Below are 25,310 nucleotides of genomic sequence, written 5' to 3'. Positions count from 1 at the left end.
AGGATCCCTACTATTGCATAACCTGTGGCTGTGGCGTTAAATAAACAAGGTGATTGTAACCCAGTGTAATCATTCTTTAAATAATATCTTCTGAATTTTGGATTTTTCACTGAAAACAGGCACTTACCTTTATTTAATTCACTGATAATGTAGATATTCATGAAAGGTTATTTTATTGAAACACAGAAAATTGAAGAAAAAAAATTAAAATATGTCATTAACTGAAAACAAAAACAAGTACCTACAACCATGGTTACTTGTCAGACTTAATGGATTTTACTGAACCAATGTTGCAGAACATGACAGAGTTTTTGAATTTACTATGGAGCCTGTCAATATCAAAATAAGACACATTTGATGTTGCTCAAGAGCTGAGAAACTGCATTTTACTTCAATTACTAAAATGCAGATATAGCATTAAATGTTCCAAAGTTATTAATGGCTTTAGATGTGGAGAGGCTTTTTGATGCTGGTGGCTGTTTAGGTCTTTGACGGTTAAAGTGACTGTAATACATTGTTGTAGTAGCCAGTTTCAGCGATTGTAGTGGAAGTATAACGTTCCAGCAGCTTCTCTGAAAATGGTCCACATAAAATGTTTAGTGTAGCTAAGACTTAATGGGATTTACTTGCATATATAGAATACAATATTTGTTCCACAGGCATCACTGGCTACAATCAATGCACTGTGCTGAAAACTGTATTTTATTTATTTACAGCTGATACAGTACAAGAAATCTACCTTAATTTAATACTGCTATTATAATAACACTAATAAGATTGACGTTAATGGCCTTGTGGTCATATGAAGTAGTGCAATCCAGACTAATATCACAGAAATATGAAAATAAATGATCACAAAAGAGCACTGCCAAGATTTTATTTGAGAAAACCTGTTGATTTGTAGATTACATTAGTGGAGTGAATCATATTGTTGGTCTAAAGCAAACATAATGTAATTTTTGGGTTGAGTGTGTGAAGTGAGGTTGGGGTACGCAAATCACTGAAGAGTCTCAGGCACGGCAGTTGTCACATTTCGCACTGGTTGACGTTTGACAGTTATTGGTAGTGCAACATGTCTCCAGCACTATTAAGAGAAAAAATAGAAAAGACTTCAGATCAGACATATAATTCCGTAAAGTACAGAATGCGATGTATGCAATGAGAATAATGATAAGAGTTACTATTACATTATGGCAGTGTAAAGTACAGACCTGGAGTGTTGGCAGTGCACTGTCTGAGTGATCTCACAGCATTTATGTACTCATTTCCCAAGAAGCTTTCAAAATTGTTAGTTTGTACTTCCTGGAGACACTTGGTGGAGTCTTTGAAGAGGAGGTTCCTTCCTCCTTCTGACTTGAATATTCTGAATCTAGTATTGGTGCCATTAGGACCAAAACTGTTCTGCAATGGACAATTCCAAATTAGAGTTATTGACATTCATGAATCTAAATCAGAGTAAAAATATGAATATTTTAAGGAAATATCTGCACAAAATACCATTTTTATTTTTTAATTTAATTACTATGCCTTAGGTCACAGGTGTCAAACATGTGGCCCGGAGGCTAAAACCGGCCCGCCAAAGGTTCCAATCTGGCCCATGAGATGAATTTGCAAAGTGCAAAATGCAAAAATTACCCTGAAGATATTAACAGTCAAGGGCATCAGACTCAAAAATAATAGCATAATAACCTTGCAATAACGACTCCAAATTTTCTTCTTGGTTTAATGTGAGAAAAATAATATGATATTATGCCTCTAAATAATGGCAACACCAATTTTTTCTTTGATTTATTGCAAAGAACATTAAATTCTGATATCCTTTAACAATAAAATGTCAATAACCTGAACAAATATGAACAACCTGGAATGTCTAAAGAAAAATAAGTGCAATTTTTACAATATTCTGCCTGTTTTGTGCTTTGGTAGATCTGATCTGTAATGCACATGTATAAATCATAAGTTGAGGCATAATATTGATAAAATTGTACGTATTTTTCTTCAGAAATTTCAGTTTTTTTCAGCTATTCACATCTTTTTTGTTTTGGATAGAAATAGTTTCATCATTTAATGTTATTTTTTGCAGTAAAAAAATTGGAGTTGTCGTTATTTATAGGCTTTTATGCTATTATTTCACTGGTCCAGCCCACTGGAGATCAAACTGGGCTGAATATGGCCCCTGAAAGAAAATGAGTTTGACACCCCTGCCTTAGGTGGACCATTATATCTGATGTCCCAGTGTAGGTAATTCAGGGTTTTGCTAAAATAATAACTTTGTGTTTTGTGCATCTAGGTGATTAACTCACCATCTAATACAAATATATCCTTCTAGGGTTTTACACATGCATGCAACAAAAAATATTAAATAATAATAAGGGTGGGAAAGAAATTCGATAAAATTTGCTTCTGAATTGTATTATGGTTTGGGAAAGAATGTTCCCTGAGAGGCAAATTATTATTATCCTGCAGTGAGGAGAAGTTAGGCGTTCTTCTAAAACTTAAAAAATCAAGGTCAAATAATCCCCTAAAAATAAATCAGTTGACTGAATAATTTTAAAACTCCAGTTCAAGATTAAATAAACCTTAAAATTAATTCCTGACCTGCAGTTCCTGGAGAATACCGACTATTTTGGTGCGGTTCTCTGGATGCGATATCACAGCATGTGCAGGTACACGAGCCAGGTTACATGAGGCAAATTCAGTGACTGGTACAGGGTTTTGACTCCCGGGGCAGATCAGCTCAAAGTCAGCAGAGCTCAAAGACTGAGAAAAGTCTGGACCATTGCCTTTGAAAAGAAGAGTTCAATCAAGTAACGTTTATAAGAAACATCACTGTCAGGACTTATGTGTAAACACATCAGATCTTACCATCAGCGTTTTCTGGAACAGTTGTGTGTTTGATGAAGGCAACATCACCAGAATCTTCAACGAGACATCTGTAATGACAAAACATCGGTACTTAACCTTGAGGACTACTCCACTCTGAGTGTGAGTATTTACTGTATTGCTGAAAGTGGAGAATGTTGATTTGTGTCTGTAGTGTGTCTTTTTACTTTCAGGCCTGTATGCTAAGCTAAGTGCTACTGGGTCAGGCTCCAGTCTTGCATACAGGTACGACAAATGTGGTGTTCATCCTCTCCTCTAATGTGTAGCTATTATAAATCATCATCTGTTTCTGCCATACATACTATCATATTGAAGGACTTGCTGGGTTTCCTCTCTTGACCTGTGCTTTGAGATAATCATGTATATAAATAAAACTGAACTGAACACATACACTTCAGATTTTCACATGGGATAAGTGCAATATTGTTTCTTACTTAAAGGCCCCAGTATAGCCATAGTATGGCTCATCATCATTGGCACTGCACTTGTCCTCTCCAATGCCAGCACACTGTTTACAGAACGGAGAGCTGGGGTCTGCTCCAGGGGCACAGCCGCTACTGAAGAACTGAGCTAAGGACATGAAGTAGTGGATATTAAAACTGGACAAAAAGGCAACACTTCATTACAACATTACATACAGTCGAACATTTCTGCCTGGACTTTGTCAACTACAAAATCATTTCAGTCCATTTTATATTTTTGCACAGCACAAATCAATCATGTTCTTGTTTTAAGTTTAATATTACTGTCCTAAACACAAGCAACAATACAGTTATGCTGCATTAATATTCTGAGGTGCATTGTCAGGGCACTTTTTGGTATTTTAATATACATTTACATTTACAAGCAATAAAAATGCTTCTGCAGTTTTTGAGCGGCAACATTCTAACATAAACAGTAACATAAACTTTTACAGGAAGGAGCTCGTTATTTCTCATGTGTGCTGTAATGACTTACTGAAGTTACACTCATTAGTCTGATTGTAGATGTGACTCATAGGGACGTTCCATCCAGCAGTTCTGCCGATACCAGTGTGGCAAGACCTCTTGCCTTGCAGGTTCTGCCAGGTCACTTGTGAACCCTTTTTAACCACAGCAACAGCATAGTAAGAGAAAGCCGTATCTACAAGAGGGATAATGGATTAAGTAAATTATCTGCTAGATAAGAACAATTTATTATCTGCATTTTACGAAAGTGAAATCAATTATCAGTTAAATTACATTTAAGTTATGTTATAAAACCCTCAAAGCTGGGAAATACAAACATTGGAGAACCCATTTTATTGGTTTAGAATTTACTAATAAATAACTCATAATACTAAGTACTTGGTAATTTCTGAAAAGTTTCCCAGAAAGCATGCAATAATGTGTTCTTCCTTTTGTGTGTGAACAAAATAAAAAAAAGAATTTTGCACCTGGCTTTATCATATGTTCAGATCTATCTACCGAAAATGTATGCAAAATTACGCATATTTAATGAGATTATACCGAATGTGCATAATTAAACATACGAATTTCAAAAACTTGTAATGCATTATTTTTCATACTTGTGTAAATAATCAACTGAGGAAGTTTCATGGTGATATCTATTAATATAAAATTTTACCCTATTCACCTGTAATGTCTCGTCTTAAATTACATTTAAGTTATGTTATAAAACCACTGGTTCATCTCAAAGCTGAGAAATACAAACATTGGAAAACCCGTTTTATTGATTTATAATTTATAAATAAATTATTCATAATACTAAGTACTTGGTAATTTCTGAAAAGTTTCCCAGAAAGCATGCAATAATGTGTTCTTCATTTTGTGTGTGAACAAAATAAAAAAAGAATTTTGCACCTGGCTTCACCATATGTTCAGATCTATCTACCGAAAATGTATGCAAAATTGCGCATATTTAATGAGATTATATCTAATTTGCATAATTAAACACACAAATTTCAAAAACTTGTAATGCATTTTTTTCATACTTGTGTAAGTAATCAACTGAGGAAGTTTCATGGTGATATCTATTAATATAAAATTTCACCCTATTCACCTGTAATGTCTTGCTTTAAATTACATTTAAGTTATGTTATAAAACCACTGGTTCATCTCAAAGCTGAGAAATACAAACATTGGAAAACCCATTTTATTGGTTTAGAATTTACTAAGAAATTACTCATAATACTAAGTACTTGCTAATTTCTGAAAAGTTTCCTGGAAGGCATGTAATAATGTGTTTAGTTGTATCAATATTCTGAACATTAACAGTCAATTTGTTCCCTAGCATGACAATTAAAAAGGACATAAAACAGACGTACTTCCAGTGGTGCCGCACAACGCTGTGGAGAATAAATGACACAAATATTATTAATGCAGAAAAGGTGGCAAGAATGTGGAATGGTCTTAATGCTGTGAGGTATCATACTTTCATCATACTGCTCGGCCATAACAGGAACTAGACCACATTTCCCAGCTGTAAACACCTCTCCTCCATCGGCCGACACAAAATCAGCTTCTCTACGCTATAGTGAGGGACAGAAGATTCAGACAACAGACACACATGACACAAAATCTAATGAAGTATTCAAGACAGTGAAACTTACTGATTTACCATAATCCTCTCCACAGATTCTTCACTGCAGTATTATCTATCCAGGGGTGCCAAGGTTCATTTAATTTTAAGCATTTAATACTGTCACCTTCTGAAGTAATTTTACTTGACTACTGTGTTAAAATAATACATGGATGAATTAAGGCAACATATAAAGTCAGTAAAAAGAAAAGAAAAAAAAAAAATTGTGGACATAGTGCACTATTTGTAATTTAATACTCTAGGTGTGTAAACTGGTAATACTTCTGTATTTTTACTCAAGTACATTTTTGTAGTCAGTTCTTGTGCAACTTCACTGGCTTCCAAGGTGTGTGTAGGAGAAAAACTTACAGCAGATCAAGAACTCCAGTAGCATTTGTCCTTTATCTAACTCTACAGTTGGGTTTCAGGTAAAGTTCTTCTATCAGACAAGTGCTGCTCAAGTCCTGTATTTTTACTTATACAAATTTTTAAATATGTGTATGTGGGAGTTTATGTAATTTAGGTGTCATTTAGGATAGGTGTGTGTTTTTATTGTCTAGCCACTTTTATTTTATCTTAGGTACTTTTATTGTCTTAGCTGCTTTTAATTGTTTTTACCTACTTTTATTTTGGATATAGTATATGTTTTCTTTTATGTTAAGCTTGATTTGCACTGACTTGAAGAGCACCTTGAATTTGGTCATGGTAAATGGTAAATGGACTGAACATTTGAACACATGACTGAGCATTTTCTACACCTTCATGGTGCCCAAAGCGCTTTACAATTCCTCACATTCACCCATTCGCACACACTCATACACCAGCGGGCGACTGCTGCCATGCAAGGCGCTGCCTGGCCCTACTGGGAGCAATTTAGGGTCCAATGTCTTGCCCAAGGACACTTCGACACGTGGACAGTCGGAGCCAGGATTCAAACCACCAACCCTTTGGTCATTGGACGACCCGCTCTACCAACTGAGCCACAGTCCACATGTTGATGTCTTGTGCTAATATGATGACAATAAAGTTTCTTAATCTAATCTTAATCTGATGTTTATGACGAGTGTTCCATATTCTTTATTTCTCGGGAGGTAGAGCGGGTTGTCCAATGACCGAAGGGCTGGCGGTTCGATTCCCGGTCTGTCTTTGTCATTGTGTCCTTGGGCAAGACACTTCACTCACCTTCACCACCTTGTTTCCAGCGCTATTCACACTGGTGTACGACTGTGTGCGTTTGGTTTGTGTTGAATGTTTGGTGGTGGTTGGAGGGACTGTTGGTGTGGATTGGCAGCCACGCTTCAGTCAGTTTATTTGCCTCAGAGCAGCTGTGGCTACAAACATAGTTTACCACCACCAGAGTGTGAGTGAATGAATAATGGATCCATTGTATGAGCTTTGATTAATAGTTAATGGAAGAAAGAAAAAATCTAATCCATTACTATCATATTAATTCACCTTCAAAGGATCAATAGCAAATTAGACTACTGGTATTATTATGTATTGTTGAGTATATTGTATTGTTGTGTTGTCATTATCATTATTATAATTATTTTCCCTCTCACCCCCCCCACTTTCATTCACTCTCCCCCTTCCCCTTTTCCTTATTGCCCCTAATCAATCTATATTGTTTAGTTGCTCTTTACATTTATTATCTTTTTCATTGCAATATGATGTTGTCATTGTTGTTGCTGTTGTTGGTTTATTTTCTTGATTTTTCTTTTTATTTGTTGTTGTTTTTCTGTCCACTATGTCTTGTTAACTGTATCACTAATTAAAAAAAAAAAAGATAAATGAATAAATATATATTGTTCTGGTCAGGAGAGAAGTTGATAAAAGATTTTAGCTTTTGAAAGTTAAAAAAAAAATTAAAAATTAAACTTTTATGGCACTTTTTACTGTGGAGGACTGTTTTTGATGCTAATAGTATAAGTTATATTTTTTGTAAATGGGGACAGAGGATTGATTAAATGAAATCTCCTCAGAGAATAATATAAACCTATGAATACAAAGTTAATATCACGTCCTGTTAACTAAGTGCACACAACAAGTAATTTCCTCACCTTGATTGCCTCGATGCAGTGCAGTGTGCTGTTTCTTTGTACACAGGAAAAATCCGGGTGAAGATTTCTCAGAGTCTCACATTTGTCCAACTCTGCGTCCGATGTGACGCACCACTTCAGCATGTCATCTCCATTAGCAGGGGTCACAAATGCAGAGGCTGTGAAGGCAATTTTAGAAATAAAAAAATGCATATTAATTAAGCATAAAGATAATTTAAGGTTGAAATCTGCTCACAAAGGTATGTTCACCCAGGTAACCCAGCAGTGCTGTGAGAAGCAACTTCATGGTGGACGGTGGAGACTTCAGGTCAGAAGAGCATGTAGACAGGGAAAGGAGAGGTTTTTATAGGAAAGTGCAGAAAAAAAAAAACCTCAGTTCGCTCATGTTTCTACTGTGTGAGCACCACCCACACTGCCAGGGGTGTGTCTGCACGTACATGAGCCACCTAGATCCAAAACCTGCCCCCCCTCCCAGCAGAATCTTAAAACGATATGACTTACCTGCCAATTTAAAACAGTTATGACTTCATATTATCTTACACTGTGATCATGTGACATATTAAAAGAATGATGATAAATTAGATATTCCAGGTTCAGGAGGTTATGCTGAGGTCGGTACAGCCTCTCATCTCTCTCAGTTTACAGAGCATGAAAAATACAGTGGGACAGATTCTTTCTGCAACTTAATACCTTGTAAAATAATTTAAAAAAAAACAAACAAAAAAAACAAAGCCTTTGGAGTTTGTTGCAGACAGATATGAGGAGCAGAGGAGGTATTTCCATCACCAGTTAAGAGGGAACCTGTCATCTCCTACAGGCCTTAAACATAAAACTGTTAAACAATGAGTCAGATAAAACCAGCATCAGGACATCAATGATGACACCTCTGCTCTACTTTAATGAAAATAATTTCACAAAAAAAAAAAAAAAAAAAGAAAAACCTGAATCACTGGACTGTAAAAGAAATTATTCACTATAAATCCTGTTGTTTACAGATCTGATCAAAAGTAAGCTACAGTTGTAGATTATCGTTAATTTCAGCATAATTTGTTATTGTAGCTTTTACTTTAAGTTTAGCAATAGTTTTCCATGTGATGTTGCTGCTCTATCTGTTTGTTAAAGCGTCATGTCTAGTGATCATCATTGACTACTGGGTAGTAGTGTTCTTTTAATAATTCTGCTATATTTTCTTACTTACATAGAAGCTCTACCACAGTATTAAACAAATAACAAAACATATACATCTGAATTTCTATCTGATTTCTACTATAAGCCTGAAGATGTATTCATGGGCATCAGTTCTTATAAAAATCGATGCAGTGTTTTAGCCTGTTTACTTGCTTTCTTAAGACTGAAACATTCAAGAAACAACTTTCTTTCTATAATTGCTCTTGGTTGCTCCGGGCAAACCCTCGCTGTGAATTCTGCTACTGACCAAAAACAAAATTATCTTTCCTCTTATCAATTATTTGCAAGGCACACTGGAATGCTTTTAAAACCCTGAATTATTATAAAACAAATTGAGTTAAATAACGGCATCTGAGGTGTTTTACAATGAGCAAGAATATATTCAACACAGGAGCTAACATCACCTGTAGTTGCCTAAACTGAGGAACATTGTAAGACTTAAATGCATCAAGCTCTTCACAAGAAACTGCTGAATTATTTTTCATTATTGAATTGCCCATATTTGCACCATATTGGAGAGATCCTGATTTGAAGCTTGTGTGGAAGCTTTACCAACTCCACTCTTGTTCTGGATTCATGGCATTTATCTCATCATATCATGGTTGTGAGGTTTCGTTTAATGAACAAACAAGTTTAGACAAACAAGTTTAGAAAAACAAGCAAAATCTCCCTTGGTTTTGGTGGTTATATTTCAACATCAGCATATTTTCTTGGCAGCATATAAAAAAAAAAAAAAAAAACATTTACTACAGCTAAATATCAGTCTCTCTCTAAGCCATCTCTGTACAGTGTAGGTCCGACTGATGAGATGTGCCACCCTTCATTCATTCATTCATTGCTGTATCAAAAGTTGAAATCCAATAACAATCTACTAGCCTCTTATCAACCCATAAAAACTTGAGTAAAAGTGTGCAGATGAAACCAGTCCTTTCAGATCTACACAAGCATGTGAAGGATACATGAAACATTTACTCAACTTGTCATTTGTGGATGTTTTCTCTTAGGTCCCTTCCCCTCCCAATCATTACAATTTTGAGCATTGGGGAGGCCAAATTTGGGTCAAAATAAACAATAATTCATCTCCCATTACCTGTCCTAAGGTACAGAAAACGACAAAAGCTAGAAAACAAACTCTGGCGGTAAATGTCTTTTTCTGGGAGGTAAAGTCTTTTTTTGTTTTACAAGTTCCTGATGCCTCATCATCATTTACCAATCCACTATTTGGGGTTTTGTACGAATATGTGCTATGTATATTCTGTTCTGATGTGCCTTGATAAAAACAACAAAACAAGGCCTGTATCAAAACAGAATATGTCTTCTTTTTTTTTTTTTTTAAAAACAGCGCTGACATCCATAACATCTTACTGGCCAAATGTAGCGCACTACAAGCAGATTAAGTTGTCAGTAGAGACGTCAGTATTCTAGCGAGTTGGTGGGGAATGTTGTCCATCCACTCACAGCTGTTGTGGCCGAAACAGGGCCTAATTCCAGGAGGACACAGGGATTTCAGATAATGGCCAGTAATATTGTCCCAGATCATTGGTGAAAGGGTGAGTTCTGCCAGAGAGATACAGACAAGCAAAAGTGAGGTTGTCGAAGGCTAGTTCCTCTCCTGAACAAATACAGTCTCCTGTGGACAAAGCCCTGCCTCCTGCAGTGTGATGTCATAGTCCAAGTGGGCCAGTTTTCTTCTGGGAAAGTTGGTGACAAGTTCAAAGCGTTCGTTAGGATAACCCTTGGACTGCACGTGTCTCACCAATGCCTTGAAGGAAGAGAGTAAGAAAAAAAAAAAAAGGAAGAGGCAAAAATCACAATTATTGCTATAACACTGAGAGTTACTAGAAAAGAAAGTTCCTACATCCATTCCTAGAAAAAAAAATGCATGATGTGCATGATGTGCTCTCACCAAAAGTTTTGCTTTTGAAGATAAGGAAATTTGCTCTCTCTGTCCATCTGGGTAACGGAGCATCAGCCTTGCCTTAGGACCTGCAAGAAACAAAACAGAGATGTATGACAATTTTTTAGAAAATATTCTCATCTTTCCTTAATAGCTGGTAAATTAAACACAGTTACTGTGAAGTAGCCTCTCTGGGCCCGACAGTAAAACCTAGGAAAAAGCAGGAATCTCATGCAGAGTTCTGTTACATGAATAGCAAAACAGGATGAATTATTCAGATTTTTTATTACCTCCGCCAAGGACGGCGGAGGTCATGTTTTCATCGGGGTTTGTTTGTTTGTCTGTCTGTCTGTTAGAAAGATAACTCAAAAAGTTATGGAAGGATTTTGATGAAATATTCAGAGAAATGTTGATACTGGCACAAGGAACAATTTATGAAATTTTGGTGGTGATGGGAGGGGGAGGTGACTGATCTGCCTTGGTGGAGGTCTGCACTCTCAGAGTGCTTTACTAGTTTTATTTGCTAATCAATCAGGGTGATTGATCTGTATGTGGTTTTGGAGATTCAAAGGAGTTTATCTATTTATCATTCCATCACAAAGAAAGAACGAAACTAGTTACTGAGGACCCATATTAGCCATAGCAATATAGAATAAATATCTAATACATAAATGAATGAATACATTAAAATTGACTAAAATCTAAGGCTAATTTAAAAAATAAAGTAAAACATATGTCTAAAATTTAGCGTTAAAATACCTACATAAAATAATGGCACATCTACAACCCTAACCTAACCTAAACACAGTACACACTGAAGTACAGTACAAAAACAGCAGAGCGAAGTGCAGGGTGCAAAGAGGCTTGAGCAAGACTCAGTGAGTGGTTCTGCAGAGCAGTGCAATAAGGTGCAGTTCAGGTACTGGTGTGTCCGTCCCCCTGGGTAAGAGGCTACGGAGCAGTGCCTAAGTTCAACAGCCTCACAGCTGTTGGAAAGAAGCTGTTTTTAAGTCTGGTGGTCCTGCTCTGGATGCTCTGCAGCCTTCCCCCCGAGGGAAGAGGGACAAAAAGTGCATTTGCAGGGTGGGTGGGATCCTTCATGATGCAGTTGGCCCTCTTTCTACTTCCGGAGATGTAAATGTCCATAGTGCTGGGGAGGCTGCACCCGATGACCCTCTGTGCAGCTTTCACCACCCTGTGCAGAGCCTTCCTCTCTGCCACAGAGCAGCTGCCATGCCACACTGTAATGTAAGAGGTGAGGACACTTTCCACCACACACCTGTAGAGGGAGGACAGGACCGATCCTCTGAGTCCAACCCGCCGCAGTCTTCTGAGGAAGTATAGGTGCTGGTGAGCCTTCCTAACCAAGCCTGAGGTGTTGTGGCTCCAGGTAAGGTCCTCACTGAGGTGGACACCCAGGTACCTGACACTGGGGACCACTACCACAGCTGCTCCTCCTATGTGCGGGGGAGGAGGGCAGTGTCTGCTCCACCTGAAGTCCACAATCATCTCCTTTGTCTTTTTCACGTTGATGCAGAGGTTGTTGTCAGAGATTTGCTCTAGATGGCATTTGTGTATGTTATTCATAGTGTGGTAATTCTGAGCCCATATAGTTCTATCAGCTATAGATGAATGATGGTTCTAGATGTCTGAGGGATCAGAACATAGTGTTCATTTTAGATTTATCCCACATTCACTAAAATACCATCACTCATTGAATCATTGAATCTTCTAATTCTGTTCTGCAAAGTAGTAGGGTGAAATAATCAAATTTCTTTTTTGAGGAATGAAGTTTTTAAACATTTCAATAATATATTCTCACACATCTGTTGACAGACTGGTGATCCTCAGCTAATCTTTGCTCATAAATGACTAACTCTTTCCTGGATGCTGCTTTCAGAACAACTCATGGTATCAATCAGCTGCTTCAAATCACACTATTTCACTATTACAACACATTATTAGTCCGAAATAGCCCCCGTTCCAACTTTTTCCTTGGATGTTCTGCATCCTGAATATTTGCAATGGTTGTAGAGTATATTTACAAATGAAAGAGAAGTTGATCAGACAAATTTCAAGTATGTTATGTTCATTCTGTCTACAATGAAACACGAGTTAATTTTAATATCACTGCTTTTACATTAATTTGCTTTTTCCACAAAGTCCAAACCATTCCTTACAAACCATACTACTTACCAACTCATAACAGAAGAATTAGACACAAAAACATGATGTCATTAAAAGTCAGCTCCTATTGTGTGGAGTGGAGTACAATGTGGAATTAATGATGAAATGTTAGATGAGTTGATGTTGCTGCCAAAACGCTCATTATCAGTGAAGTTGGATGGATTGACAAAAGCGGTGCATAAATGGCTGTGCACAGAAGATTCGTGAAACTATCTGTATAGATCAGCACAGACACTGGTGGAACAGGTGACAGGCTGCACATATTTGCTTTGAAGTGGATTGTTCATATGACTTTCAACTAAGCAGAACGTCTCAGTTCTAGTGTCTTAGATGTAGCCTCGAGAAGCACGTTCAAGCTTTAACCTCTCTTCAAGTGGATAAGTTTTGTAGTCAGCAAACTCCAAATACCTCCAACTGTACAGGTGAAGAGAACACTCTGTCTTACCGTTGTCATCCAGGCAGTCGACATCACAGGTTGTGGTGGTGCTGGTCTTGGAAGCGCTTTTGGCTGCTGTGGTACAGTGGTCTCCTCCAGAATCTGCTTCAGGCTGAGAATGATGAGTACTGGCAGCTGGAGGCTCCAGGTGGTTCTTTTTGCTCTCCTCTTTCTTGTGACTCAGGTTGTTTTCTTTGTACGGAGACTTTCTGTGACAAGACGAAGAACTGTCGGGATGAAGACGCTGCTGGGCCATGGTCGACGTAGAGCCCAAGGTGTGTTTACTTGCTGTACTTTTCTCTTCCAGGGGTTCTGGCATTTCACCGTCTGAGCCGTCAACTGAGATGGGACCCTCACTGTCAGAGAAAGGCTCTGCCTCGGATTCGTCATCTGACCGGGGGGAATCAGGAGCTTCTGGAACATTTGAAGACTCGTAGTGGGTCTCCTGTAGGGAGGCTCGAATGGCGGCCTCCAGCTGACTGTCTTCACTGGCATCAATTAGACTCTCCTAGGTCAATAAAACAGAGAGTGCAACTGTTGAAAACAATTCAAAGACATTGTGCAATATAATACAGAGAAAGGCAACTCCATTTTGTGTTAGCTTAAACTTTGCACAAAATATATCAGTACAGGCATTATAAGAGGCAATCTTGATTCTTTTTAGAGGGTGTGACACATCCAAACACAAAACTGCATCTATCACATCCAGTTCTTCTGAAGTGTAACAGTAAACAAACAATTCCAGACAAAAGAATGAGGATTGACAGAGACAAGAAACCCACAGATCGAGCTCGTTTTGCAGGGGGTGCATGGCTGGATGGTCCATCTAACTGCCCGTGTTCAGCAAGGAAGCCGGTCGCCTGCTCCAGGAACGATGCCACATCAAGCTGGTTCCACTCCACCATTTTTTGACCTAAAGACAGAATGGTTGGAGAATATGACATCAATGACAGCCACAATGGCTTGGACCCACAGCTGTGAATAATATCCAAGGAAATCTCACCTGTACGTGGGTCGAGAATCGAAATGTAGGGAAACTTGTTCAGCTTATAGAACTGGATGTATCTTTGTCCCTCTTCACTATCATGGTATACCTGAAATTAAAGAAAATGTATAATAAAATGAGTACTGGCAAGAGTTACGAGTCTGCAGTTTAACATCTTTTTTTTTTTTGCTGAGTTTATGTGTGGACATTGAGACAAAGACAGATTACAAATGGAAGCACATGCTAGCAAAATGTTAAAAGCGAGGTTTACTCCACGTTTCCAAGATCACTGCATAAACATATCATGCTGTGCACTTTTAATACACCTTGGCCAAATATAGCGATTATGTCATTGAAAAGACATGTCGCCATTTGACCTTGAAAAAGTAGGTCAAAGTGACCTGTCTTCAATAGGCTTCTGCTCCATGTCAAGATGCATCCACAGTATAAATTTGGTGCAGATATGTCAATGCATTCTTCAGATAATACTATTATGTTGTTGAATGGACAGATGGACAGACAGATAGACGGCAAAACGATTACAATACCCCTCCGGCCCGAAGTTGGCCAAGGGGTAAAAAAAAAAAAAAAATCACCAAATGTGAGACTGAAACTGCATACCTGCCAAAATATAAAATGTTCTCTGATGATGGTCTTCACTGCATCGTTACTCCACACATCCCTGTTCAGGCACTGGCAGGCAAAGTCTTGAACATTTTGAATGTTGATCATCAGCCATTTGTTCTCTAGCTGTCCACAGTCTTTTGCCTGAAAGGACAAAAGAATGATAGACAAAAACCCCAGTGAAGGCCTGGATGAAGATGAGCATATCTACAGTATGTTTCCAATTTAAACATTACACAACCCAATTTCCTAAATACTGTATGCTAACTGGAAGTGTACATTAGATTAGATTAGATAGAGCTTTATTAATCCCTTAGGCAGAGCCCTCAGGAAATTAAGGACATGAAATACACTGTGGTGATAATCACAGCTTACAAACTGTAATGGAAATATAGTGATCTTTATGTTTTTTCCCCATTTCAGATAGTGTTCTACATAGTGCCAGACTGTCCTTTGTACAGCCTGTGGACTTGATAGCACCTCAGTTTTGTTGTACTTAGAGGCCAGTTCATTATTGTTACTCTTCTTAAGTATTGGATCCTGAAAGGTCCACTAGTGAAACCACTTGGCAATGAAGACTCAAAATAATCATATCTCTATCTTTTCTTTGTCATTTAATACAGACTTCCGTGTGACTGGCCCCTTTTACTTGAAATAAACCTCTCAAAAGACACCTCTTCTCATGTGGTCTTAATTTCAGATTTTTCACCAAACATCCACCTGACTTTTTGTACCAGAGAGTTGGATAAAAGTTCAAAATCTACTCAGGATAAAGAGGTGTGGTGTAAAGTGTCCATTGAGTGACTCCTCACCGTCTCAAAGCTGCCTTTGTGCATGAGCTCAATGGGAGGACGGAAAAGGTCTGCCAGGGTGCTAAGTTTCTTGTCCACAGTGCCACCATTACGCAGCTCCTGTTCTTGACGTACTGATAAAGAGAAAAACATCATTATTTATCACACTCACAATCTAAGACAGAGAGTTTAGTATTTTTAATGATTAGGCATTGTTACAGTCACACTTTTCAACACACTGACTTGTCTCTGTTTGGAAGTCTCGGAAGCCGTCAAATATTGATCGAGCAGGTCTTCTTCGCTTTGGCACTGCATAGAAATCAAACACAAGACAGTTGCAATCAGAATCTGGAAGCACTAACAAAAAAAAACAAGGCTAACAACAATTTACAGTCATGGAAAAAATTATTAGACCACCCTTGTTTTCTTCAATTTCTTGTACATTTTAATGCCTGGTACAACTAAAGGTACATTTGTTTGGACAAATATGATAACAACAAAAGTAGCTCATAAGAGTTTAATTTAAGAGCTGATTTCTAGCCATTTTCCATGGTTTTCTAGATGATAACCAAAATCACTTAAATTCCTACATCAATAGCTATGGCATTATACTGCCAAAAACAGTGCTTTTAGGCATTCCATGTTTTCTTTTCTGTCCCTTTCAGTCACATAATACACCCGGGAGTTAGTACTTGATTGCATAACCACTGGTTTTGATGACTTTTGATGGTCTAATATTTTTTTTCCCGCGACTGTATGTGGGAAAGTTCAAAAATAGAAATAGCACAATACCACCAAACAGGGGTTCCGGTTCAACCAATATTTCCTGCTTCTGGGGAATAGGTGCTCGCACTTCACTGAGGGACAAGGGAAAATATATTAATTTAAGATGCAAAGTGATATTGAGCAAAACATTTAGTGTAAGTTGAGTGTTGACAAAGACACATAAAGTAAGAAACAACTTTGGAAAAAATAAATAAATAAATCGGTGGCACACAAGAAAGTTGTATCCCAGCTTGTGGGATGGACCAGTAACTACTGAGTTGTGAAGCAACAATACTTCCCTTTAAAATTGGGAAAAAAATGAATGAAAGACTGACAACTTTGTTGTATCGTAAAAGTAGTAAAGACTTTGAGATTGTCTTACTCTGATGGAGGAGCTCTGCTGCTTGATGCTGTTGAACTGGAGCTGGTGCTGGGCTCTTCTGCTATCCCACCTCCATCCAGAAACATGGTCACTGCCATCTCAAGGTTATTGTTGCATGCTTCTAGCATATGTTTTCCTACACTTTCTGTGGCTCCTGGAAAAGTGCAGAATGTGTACATGCTTTCTGAGAATGCATAGAATTAGTATTGCATAATTTGATGCTCATTGCAGTCTAAATGCAAACGATTTACAGAACTTAGCTGATTTCCTACATTGTGAATTGTTTACTACAGATGAAGCATAACCTTTAAAGTATTTCTGTTACTTTTATAGTATTTTTAATTACTTGCTTTTTCACTGTTACAACTCATTAAGAAGGTTATGTAATCTCCTGCAACTGCTTGTTTCTTTTGTTGGTTTGGTTGTCTATCTGACAGAACTTGACAAAACCTCTTTTATTGATTTTACTTAAACTTGGTCCTCAGGCAGAGCATGTACCAAATATGAACATATTATATTGTGGAGCTGATCAGTGAAAAGTATAAATACATGATACAAATGTTAATAACAAACAACATAAAGCAGCCATTGTGGCTTCTAATTTGCTTCACAAAAACTCCTTTTCAAATAGTGAGATTTTGTGTTTGGTTTCATTTCAAGGCTGTGGGGCCTTAGCAGAGATAGACAGTGTCACATTCAACATGTATGAACCTTAAATACTTAAGACAGATAGTGTCAACATCCTGATCACAGTCACATATCTCATATTTTAGGACAGAGATGCTGAAAACTGCGAGATTTCCAATCTCAGCTCAGCCAAGCCTTTTTGCCACTTTCACGCAAGTTTACTGAATTAAAGGCCATGTGCTGCTTGTAAGCCGAAGTAGGAAAAAAACATTCATTATTGGTTGTTGTATTCTATTCAAACTAATCGCTAGTTATGAAAATTACACAGTGCGTTGTAAACTAAAACATGTGTCTATAACTTCATCGTAGTCTTCAAGTATAAAAATATTATTATCTGCAGACGACTCGTAAAATATTTTGCAATTGTTATATAAAAAAGTAAGGGCTCATTTTTATTATCTCCTGAGCGTTTAGTGCGTTTATCTACGATGATCTTCTAGTACCTACTGCGCATGTCCGTTTCACTTTCCAAGTCTAGCAGTAGTGCTCAAACTGAATCGTCTGTTTTTCCCCGTGTAATAACTTACTATCAGTTACTATCATACGAATTAAAACGCACGTAAACTATAGAGGACAACTCAAAGTGTCTTCTACCACAGAAAACGTGCTTGTCCCCGTATGATTAACCCAACAGTCATGCGAAGATGACAGTAAGAGAACATGAAGCCTGGCTGATGGAAAGGGGAAACGTTGCAAAGGCGACGTCCATTCCACATTATCAAACAACAAGCAGCGCAGAAAAAACTGGAAAAAGCTCCAGGCTGACAACATAGTGTCTGTAAGGAGAGCCACAAAGCTAAGTTACTGTTTAAAATGGGTCTGTGGCAGATTATATTTAAAAGCTGGTGCGTTTACGAACCCCCTACTAAGTCTTTTACTTGAGTTTAGCAGATAATGTCTGTGCTTTTTCCCTGTGCACAGCATTGAAGCGCAGGGGCCAGAGCAAGACTAAATACCTGTTTTCTCATCTACGCAGTGATTTCATGGTTATTTGCCAAAGGAGGCAATTACTATATAATAATCCTAGCCTGCATAAAAGATCAAACGCTTACACGGATTTTATTTTTACCTGTTATTGCTGTGAATTGCTGTATTAACCCGTTCATCCCCGGAGCTGAGGTGTCTCCGAGCGCCGCCATCTTACCGCCACAAACAACAACATAAATCTAGCGCATGCGCTACACCGACCTTTTCCTGCTTGGCGCGGCGCGAGCTCCCGTGCGTCACCAATGGTTTGTGTTGCATTATGGGCAGTGTATTTCATTACATTGAAAAGCTTAAAGAGAACTCAACAGAAAAAAAAACAAACTAACGCTATTATTTTAAATAGCAAATTCAATGAATGAAAGGCACTTACTTTATAGCTTTACACTGTTTTATGTACTATACCACTGTGATAAGTAAAAATTATCACAGTGGTATAGTACATAAAACAGTGTAAAGCTATAAACACTTGAAGACACACTTGAAGCTTACCAGCAATGAATATTTGTAGTATTAGTTACATGTGGAATATATCAACCATGGCAACAATATACACATTAAACACAGAAAAATGTAAGTAGTGTAATTTTATTGTTATTTGCATAATACATTCAGTTTGAAAACAGTGTCAACCAAGTCTAAGACCTGGAGACTCACCTCTGACACCAGGTAGCTATAGCAATTTAAACTGCATTCATTGACCCTTGAAGGCCAAATTTTCTTATACTATATCTGACGCAAATCTGCTGTTGTGCTGCCTGATAATAAACAAATTATGGTGAAAAAAAAAAACTTCCTTTACAAAGGGAAGGTGATGATGGCACTGACTTTCTGGTATGTCAAAATTATTTACAAATGCACTACTTACACCTCCCACTGGCCAATTGTCAAAACTTTAGTTGATACTGAACATATTATATTACATTCATATTAACAATGCATAATGTCCTTCATTTTTGCAATATTCTAACTTAAAACTGTTTATATTCATTCCTATGAAACAAAATAAAGCATAATACTGGCCCACAGAGGGAATACAGGCCACTTTAACCATTTGAAAGTACGTTACAAACTCTAATGAAAGCAATGGGATGATCATGGTCAGTGTCTTAGATTGTACAGAAAGCACCGTACTTAGGTGAAGCACTTTCCATCTGAATCCATCAAAGCATAGAAATCTAATACTTGTAGCATTAACATATGACCTTCGAGCCCTGAGGTGGGAATTTTTGTACAAAAGAGGCATTTTCCATATTGTAATAAGAAGTTAAATGAAGTTAAATCCATTCAACAATTTCATAAGAGGAGCTAAATGAAAATGTCATTTGGTTTTCAGTTCATGTGTTCTTCTTAATGATTGATTTTGGAAATAACAGGGTAAACATAGCCAATAACTTTTTAAAAGAAACATTTAAGGCCAAATGAAAACAATACACAATGTGTCTGTAATGCATTAAAGGATCTGAAAAAGTACATTTGAATATTTTTTAACTGTGGCAACAGCATAAGTAACCTTAGATTATCTAATCCTGCCTTTTGTACAAAATGTCAGTACAATCTTAAGATACTATTTTTCCTGCTGTAACTTTGCATTTGTAAAGTTTCCTGAAGTCACAAGAACCAAAGCGTAGTGATGTATTCTGATAAGACAAATATACAGGATGTACCACTGATTACAAATTGATTTGCAAAGAATTTTACACTTTAATGACATTTATTTAACTGATAAGTTCACTCGTTAGAAAGAAATGGGTATATGAGCTGCAAATCCTGCCCTTTGCCAGTAAATGTTAGCAGCATACTAAATTCATACATTTTTTGTTTTAAAAGGTGTTCTTTCTTTATCTCTAATTGCTTTTAAATGAAAATATATTTATTATTTTTTATTAATTTTACCTGTAACCAACTCAAAGTTTGATGCCTGGCTCTATACATGTAATGAAACCAAATGAGAAGATCAATTGTAGGCTGTGGATTAAAATGTTACGATTATATTTTATTGTGAATTTTCCCTTTCAGGAGGGTGTAACTGTCATGTCTTTTCCAGGTTCTTTATATCTTGTGAGAACAGTCCAATCATGTCCAACCAAAATAAACTCAAAAAAATCTAACTAAAAAATGCCAACTTGTCTTGTGTTAACAGTGCAACTTCAATATGTGATTTTTGACTTTCTCATTTTTCTCATGGGCTCTGCACGATCAAGGTGTGAAAGTGATGTCTCCGTACCATACTGTGTCCCACATGCAAAACAAGAAACGGAAAAGTGCAGAGGAAAGGTGAGGAAATGCGAGCAGTTTTTGATATCATTTTCACATTTCACATCCAGCTTAATAAATAAATAAGCTTCCACACAACAGCACAGATCAAGGTGTGAATGAGTGCATACATGCATACATGTATGTTGAGTGAGCCATGGGTGAGTCTCATGTTGGAATGTGTACTTGTGTATGGCGTGACTATATGATTGAGTGAAGCCGACGTGTTTTAAAATGAAGTCTGTTTTGTTTGTTGGGCGGGCAGGGTGGTGAAGGAAAACACTGTGAAGTTGGCAGGTCAACTGTATACTGCAGTTTAGAAGCGGATGAAGGTAGCGTCGATCTGGCGCACACTGGGCAGCGCCAGCATGATCTTTCGCCGGTACTGTGGATCCTTCTGTAGCGGGTTTCTTTCAAGATATACTGTTTCCAGAGACTTTGCATTCTTCAGCTCGTCAAGATCTGACCAGTTCTCTATCTGATTATCGTTCATCTGAGGAGAGAATGAGGAATCACACCACTGAGTTACACAGCAGATACAGAAACTGTAGGCATGCTTCAAACATGAGGGGGTGCACTGGTGTCAAAGGGATTCCAATAACTTATTATATTTTATTAAATGACAAAATGAGGAATTATGAAGAAATTAATATACAAATCGATCTGTTGCATGCTCACATTGATAGGGAGTCTATAAATTCACCTCTTAAAACAAATGTACAAACTGTAACAATAAAAACTGATTCATTTCCCTTTAAAACTGTAATTGCTTTATTTGAAGGAAAAAAAAAAACAAAGTGAATTTTCACATAGAATGTTCATTTCAACATGTTGTCCATTATTACTGGAGTCCTTTGAAACAGAGCAGATCAATTACTATGCATAAGTATTTTAGTTTAATCCACTGACTGATGTATTGTAAAGTTTCTTTTATCCAGTGGGTGTTTTTGAATGTATTATGTGACTAAAATACATTCTGAAACAAGATTATAGTAATAATAAAACTCCACTCACTTATGTTGTTACATTTTAAACTAGTCTGTAATACATACCCAGAACTCCTGCAGTTCCGTCAGATGACTGATGTTCTCAATCTTCTTAACTCGATTGGCTGCAATGTCCAGGGTTGTAAGTTTTTTCTGTGAATGAAAACATCATTGTCTGAGTGTACAGAAAAAGACTTTGTTGTAAAATAGAATATAGTGGGCCAGTCTTTTCAGAGCAACAACTCACATTGTTTTCCAAGCCCTCAATGACCTCAATGCCGTTGTGGCTCAAATAGAGCTCTCTTAGGTTGACCAGGTTCTGTAGACCTTCAATCTTAGTAATCCTGTTACTCTGAAAATAAATAAATAAATAACACACGTTACCAACACAGACATAGTCTCTGTAATTCATGGTAACATATTTAGCACCATGTCTTTATTGGTGTAAACAATATTATGCGTGTTGGAGAGGATTTGTGTTAAATCACCTGAATGCTTAAAACTGTGAGGTTATGTAAACCCTCCAGGTTCTGAAGTTTAGTGATCTTATTAGTGCCAAGAAACAAACTTTGCAAAGATGAAAGTGAATCCAGGTTCTCAATAACCTATGAACACAACAAGACAAAAAATTAAACTCACCACATTGGTTTCATTATGCCAAAAATGATTGTCTTACACTAATAATGTACAATATATGTTTATATAGAGCATAATTAGCTGAAAGTCTCACCCTGATACGATTGGAGCCCAGCTCCAGCATCTCCAGGATTTTGAAGTGATCCAGGTTGCTAATGCCAGTAATTTTGTTGTGAAGCAAAAATAGTTTCTTCAGCTGAGTCAACTGCTCCAAACCCTCAACCTTCCGCAACATGTTGAAAGACACATCAAGCTGCCTGCAGATCAGTAAAACAGATGTGACGTAAATTTTTAATTGAAAAATATTGATTTAAATCACTTCAAATCATTTATGTGTACATTAAAATACAAAATCCCTGATGTTTGTAGTTTCCTTTAGACTTACTCCAACTCTGTGAGGTTGTTCAGGTTCTCCAGTTTGCGGATCTGATTGTCATAAAGATCTAACTCCCGCAGTGAGCTCAAACTTTCAAGGTTTTCTATCTTTTTGATGAGGTTCTGTCGTAAGGAGAGTGTCTGCATAAAAATAAAGATGAAAACAAAATTATGATTAAGAGACATCACTTTATTCTGAATGTCATGATACCTTATTCCTTCTTCACATACTGACAACTGCACTTTTACCAACAAGAAGTGTTACTTACTTTGGCCTTCTGTAGCACCTCCAGTCCCTCAATCTTTCCAATACGACAGTGAACAAGATCAACATCCTATGGAAACAACAGACATTTTAGGATGACACACCAACCTGTAATTCACATCCAACATTACACTGAGAGTGATTATATCCAATAGATGACATCCAAACCTCTTCCTCAGGGTCCAAGGTTATGGTGTCCATGTCAACGGGAGACTCTTCTTTACCTATTATAAGAACAAAATAAAGCATCATGTCAGGATGTCCAAAGACATTATGATCACATGAATGGATACTTATTAGGATAAAGCAGGGACTAAATATTATATAATGCTGATATGATTGCTCATTTACATGAAAACAAGATTAAATAGCATATTATAAAACAAACATTTTATTTTATTTTTCAACACATTAGCATATTTACACACTTAAACCACTCCCAGAACCAAATTATATATATATATATATATATATATATATATATATATATATATATATATATAAAATTATTTACCACAGTGTGCTTTAATGTATCTTTTTCAACACTTCAGTTTTACATGGCATATTACTACTTAAAACAGTTTTACAACATAAAAAATAAAGCCCTTCACGACATATTTAACTTGAGTGTTTAAATAATTTCATGACTAATTAGAGATCAACTGAGTCAAAGTAATAATCAAACTGACAATTAAGGTCAAAGTAATTATTCCACAAATGTGGAAGCAGATATCAAACTAACCATTAAAATTTAGGTAGCAGTGATTTGTTTTAATTTTTCTTTTTTACACTTTAAGATATTATGTCAGTATTTCTAGCTGAGATTTCTAATGTTAGCCATTTGCCATCATCAGCTAATAGAGACTCTTATACTGAGAGTTTGCTAAACATGTATAAAAGATGTGTGACCATTTTTCATCCACATACACAATGAGAGTTACTCCTTAGATATTGGGAAATGAAAGAATTTCTTTGGAGCCATGAAAACACTGAACCCCTAACTGTCACATTTGTTTGAGATGGGTAAGCGATGATTTACTTGTGGTAGTGGGCTGATTGGGGTCCACATCACCATTGATGCTCTTCCTCCTGGTCTCATCATCCCCAGATTCCTCAGACTCTCCCCTCCGGTCCACTACAGTCAGCAGACAGAAAGAAAACAGGCTTAATTTCGCCTTTGGGGTGCAAAGCTGTTGTGCGATGCTGTATCAGTGACACAGTTAGCTGATGTATATGTAATATGATGCGAGATCCCAGGCCAGCTCCACCCCGCCCTCTAGAGACTCAGATGTCATGTGGCTTATTTAGCCCCTAAATTTTAGGATTAAGTTAAGATTTGAAGTTTTTTGCACACTGAATACCATTAAGGTTAAAGTCTGATTGCACAAAGCTAAACGACAGCAATACATACACATAGCTAGCATGTTAGCTAGCCAGATGGGTTAACCTAGCTGACTGTAAGTCACACACGAGGCAGCCTCATTTGCTAAAAACTGAAAACACGATAATTAATGACTAGAAAACCAATTACAGAATACCATGCTGGTATTTCAGTAGGGTGAAATTAATTTAGATGAGAATTTGCACTGCAGCGTTACCAGGATAGCGTCAGGCTTGTTGTTAGCCTGTTAGCTACTCTGTCAATGATGGAGGTCTGAGTAGTAACACGGAGAACGAGCCGGAAGATGTAGCCACGTACAAATACGCACCTTTGAATGGATAAAAGCCGGCTAACAGAATTAGTACAGTGTTGGCAGCGCTCCATCTTTGAGAATTTACTCACCTTCCATTTCTTGAAGCTCTCCAACAGACAGGGAAGCCATGTTTCCTGTAAACACTCCCGACAACCGCTCAGCCAATCCGGTAGAGGCACTTATAGCAGCCAGCCACCAGAGGGCGCTAATGCCCCACCGTGCTATACAAGCAGGATAGAATGCACAGTGCCAATAAAAAGGCAATTTCTGATTTTCACTGAGGTGTTGTCAAATGTATGCCTAGTTAACTTGCAGTCACAGAATTATCAACTATAACAACCTGCTTATTTAACCCTTGTGGAATGCTTTCTTCCCTTGTAGACACCCCATGCATTTTGATACCAACCTGAGACCCAGCAATTCATTCATGTCCTCTGTAGGGGATGAGAGTTCCACAACAGACAATTACTCAATGAAAAAAGGTCTCTGGAGGATATTACAATAAGAATCACACTCAATGCACTGAACACTCCTCAGTATTCTCCAAACCCACATGCAGTGCCACCTCTTCCAACTGTTTATGCAACAAATACTATGCTATGCCAAATACGTTTTTGTCAGTCCAGTAAATACATTATTTTAGAACAGGGGTTTTTGTGGTCTGTGATTG

The 25,310-nt window shown here is 37.3% G+C and overlaps 3 protein-coding genes across 3 annotated transcripts; all 3 read right to left on the bottom strand.

Annotated features, from left to right (window-relative positions):
* Window positions 1-860: 860 nt before the first annotated feature.
* On the bottom strand, window positions 861-9,176 carry tfa (transferrin-a). The gene is made up of 10 exons (XM_030159695.1): window positions 7,752-9,176; window positions 7,503-7,660; window positions 5,296-5,392; window positions 5,189-5,209; window positions 3,841-4,005; window positions 3,318-3,453; window positions 2,866-2,933; window positions 2,599-2,783; window positions 1,212-1,401; window positions 861-1,084 (listed from the first exon to the last, which is right to left on the bottom strand). Exons 1-10 carry the CDS (start codon window positions 7,786-7,788, stop codon window positions 1,011-1,013), a joined length of 1,131 nt encoding a protein of 376 aa, XP_030015555.1. The 5' UTR covers window positions 7,789-9,176; the 3' UTR covers window positions 861-1,010.
* A 188-nt stretch (window positions 9,177-9,364) lies between these two features.
* Window positions 9,365-18,624, bottom strand: ubxn7 (UBX domain protein 7). The gene is made up of 11 exons (XM_030159694.1): window positions 18,514-18,624; window positions 16,758-16,911; window positions 16,403-16,467; window positions 15,854-15,919; window positions 15,632-15,744; window positions 14,817-14,963; window positions 14,214-14,304; window positions 13,993-14,123; window positions 13,220-13,718; window positions 10,597-10,676; window positions 9,365-10,452 (listed from the first exon to the last, which is right to left on the bottom strand). Exons 1-11 carry the CDS (start codon window positions 18,581-18,583, stop codon window positions 10,291-10,293), a joined length of 1,578 nt encoding a protein of 525 aa, XP_030015554.1. The 5' UTR covers window positions 18,584-18,624; the 3' UTR covers window positions 9,365-10,290.
* A 374-nt stretch (window positions 18,625-18,998) lies between these two features.
* ppp1r7 (protein phosphatase 1, regulatory (inhibitor) subunit 7) lies at window positions 18,999-24,823 on the bottom strand. Its single transcript, XM_030159696.1, has 10 exons — window positions 24,730-24,823; window positions 23,986-24,081; window positions 23,115-23,170; window positions 22,951-23,016; window positions 22,692-22,822; window positions 22,401-22,563; window positions 22,159-22,275; window positions 21,918-22,022; window positions 21,737-21,823; window positions 18,999-21,177 (listed from the first exon to the last, which is right to left on the bottom strand). The coding sequence occupies exons 1-10, from the start codon at window positions 24,767-24,769 to the stop codon at window positions 21,001-21,003; spliced, it is 1,038 nt and encodes a 345-aa protein (XP_030015556.1). The 5' UTR covers window positions 24,770-24,823; the 3' UTR covers window positions 18,999-21,000.
* Between the last annotated feature and the right edge of the window lie 487 nt (window positions 24,824-25,310).

Source organism: Sphaeramia orbicularis, chromosome 17 (genome assembly GCF_902148855.1).
Source record: "Sphaeramia orbicularis chromosome 17, fSphaOr1.1, whole genome shotgun sequence".
NCBI classification, from domain to species: Eukaryota; Metazoa; Chordata; class Actinopteri; order Kurtiformes; family Apogonidae; genus Sphaeramia; species Sphaeramia orbicularis.
Note: the sequence above shows the minus strand (reverse complement) of the source record. Positions and strands in the feature narration are given on the sequence as shown.

Excerpts from the sequence above, each read along its gene's own strand:
- tfa (XM_030159695.1), bottom strand. The coding sequence starts at position 7,788 with ATGAAGTTGCTTCTCACAGCACTGCTGGGTTACCTGG. Across the intron at positions 4,006-5,188 it reads GTTGTGCGGCACCACTGGAA|ATACGGCTTTCTCTTACTAT; the intron begins GTACGTCTGTTT and ends TCCCTCTTGTAG. Across the intron at positions 2,784-2,865 it reads TGTTCCAGAAAACGCTGATG|GCAATGGTCCAGACTTTTCT; the intron begins GTAAGATCTGAT and ends TTCTTTTCAAAG.
- ubxn7 (XM_030159694.1), bottom strand. The coding sequence starts at position 18,583 with ATGGCGGCGCTCGGAGACACCTCAGCTCCGGGGATGAACGGGTTAATA. Across the intron at positions 14,124-14,213 it reads GATTCTCGACCCACGTACAG|GTCAAAAAATGGTGGAGTGG; the intron begins GTGAGATTTCCT and ends TTCTGTCTTTAG. Across the intron at positions 13,719-13,992 it reads CTGCAAAACGAGCTCGATCT|GAGAGTCTAATTGATGCCAG; the intron begins GTGGGTTTCTTG and ends TTATTGACCTAG.
- ppp1r7 (XM_030159696.1), bottom strand. The coding sequence starts at position 24,769 with ATGGCTTCCCTGTCTGTTGGAGAGCTTCAAGAAATGGAAG. Across the intron at positions 22,276-22,400 it reads TGGGCTCCAATCGTATCAGG|GTTATTGAGAACCTGGATTC; the intron begins GTGAGACTTTCA and ends TTGTGTTCATAG. Across the intron at positions 22,023-22,158 it reads TCACAGTTTTAAGCATTCAG|AGTAACAGGATTACTAAGAT; the intron begins GTGATTTAACAC and ends ATTTATTTTCAG.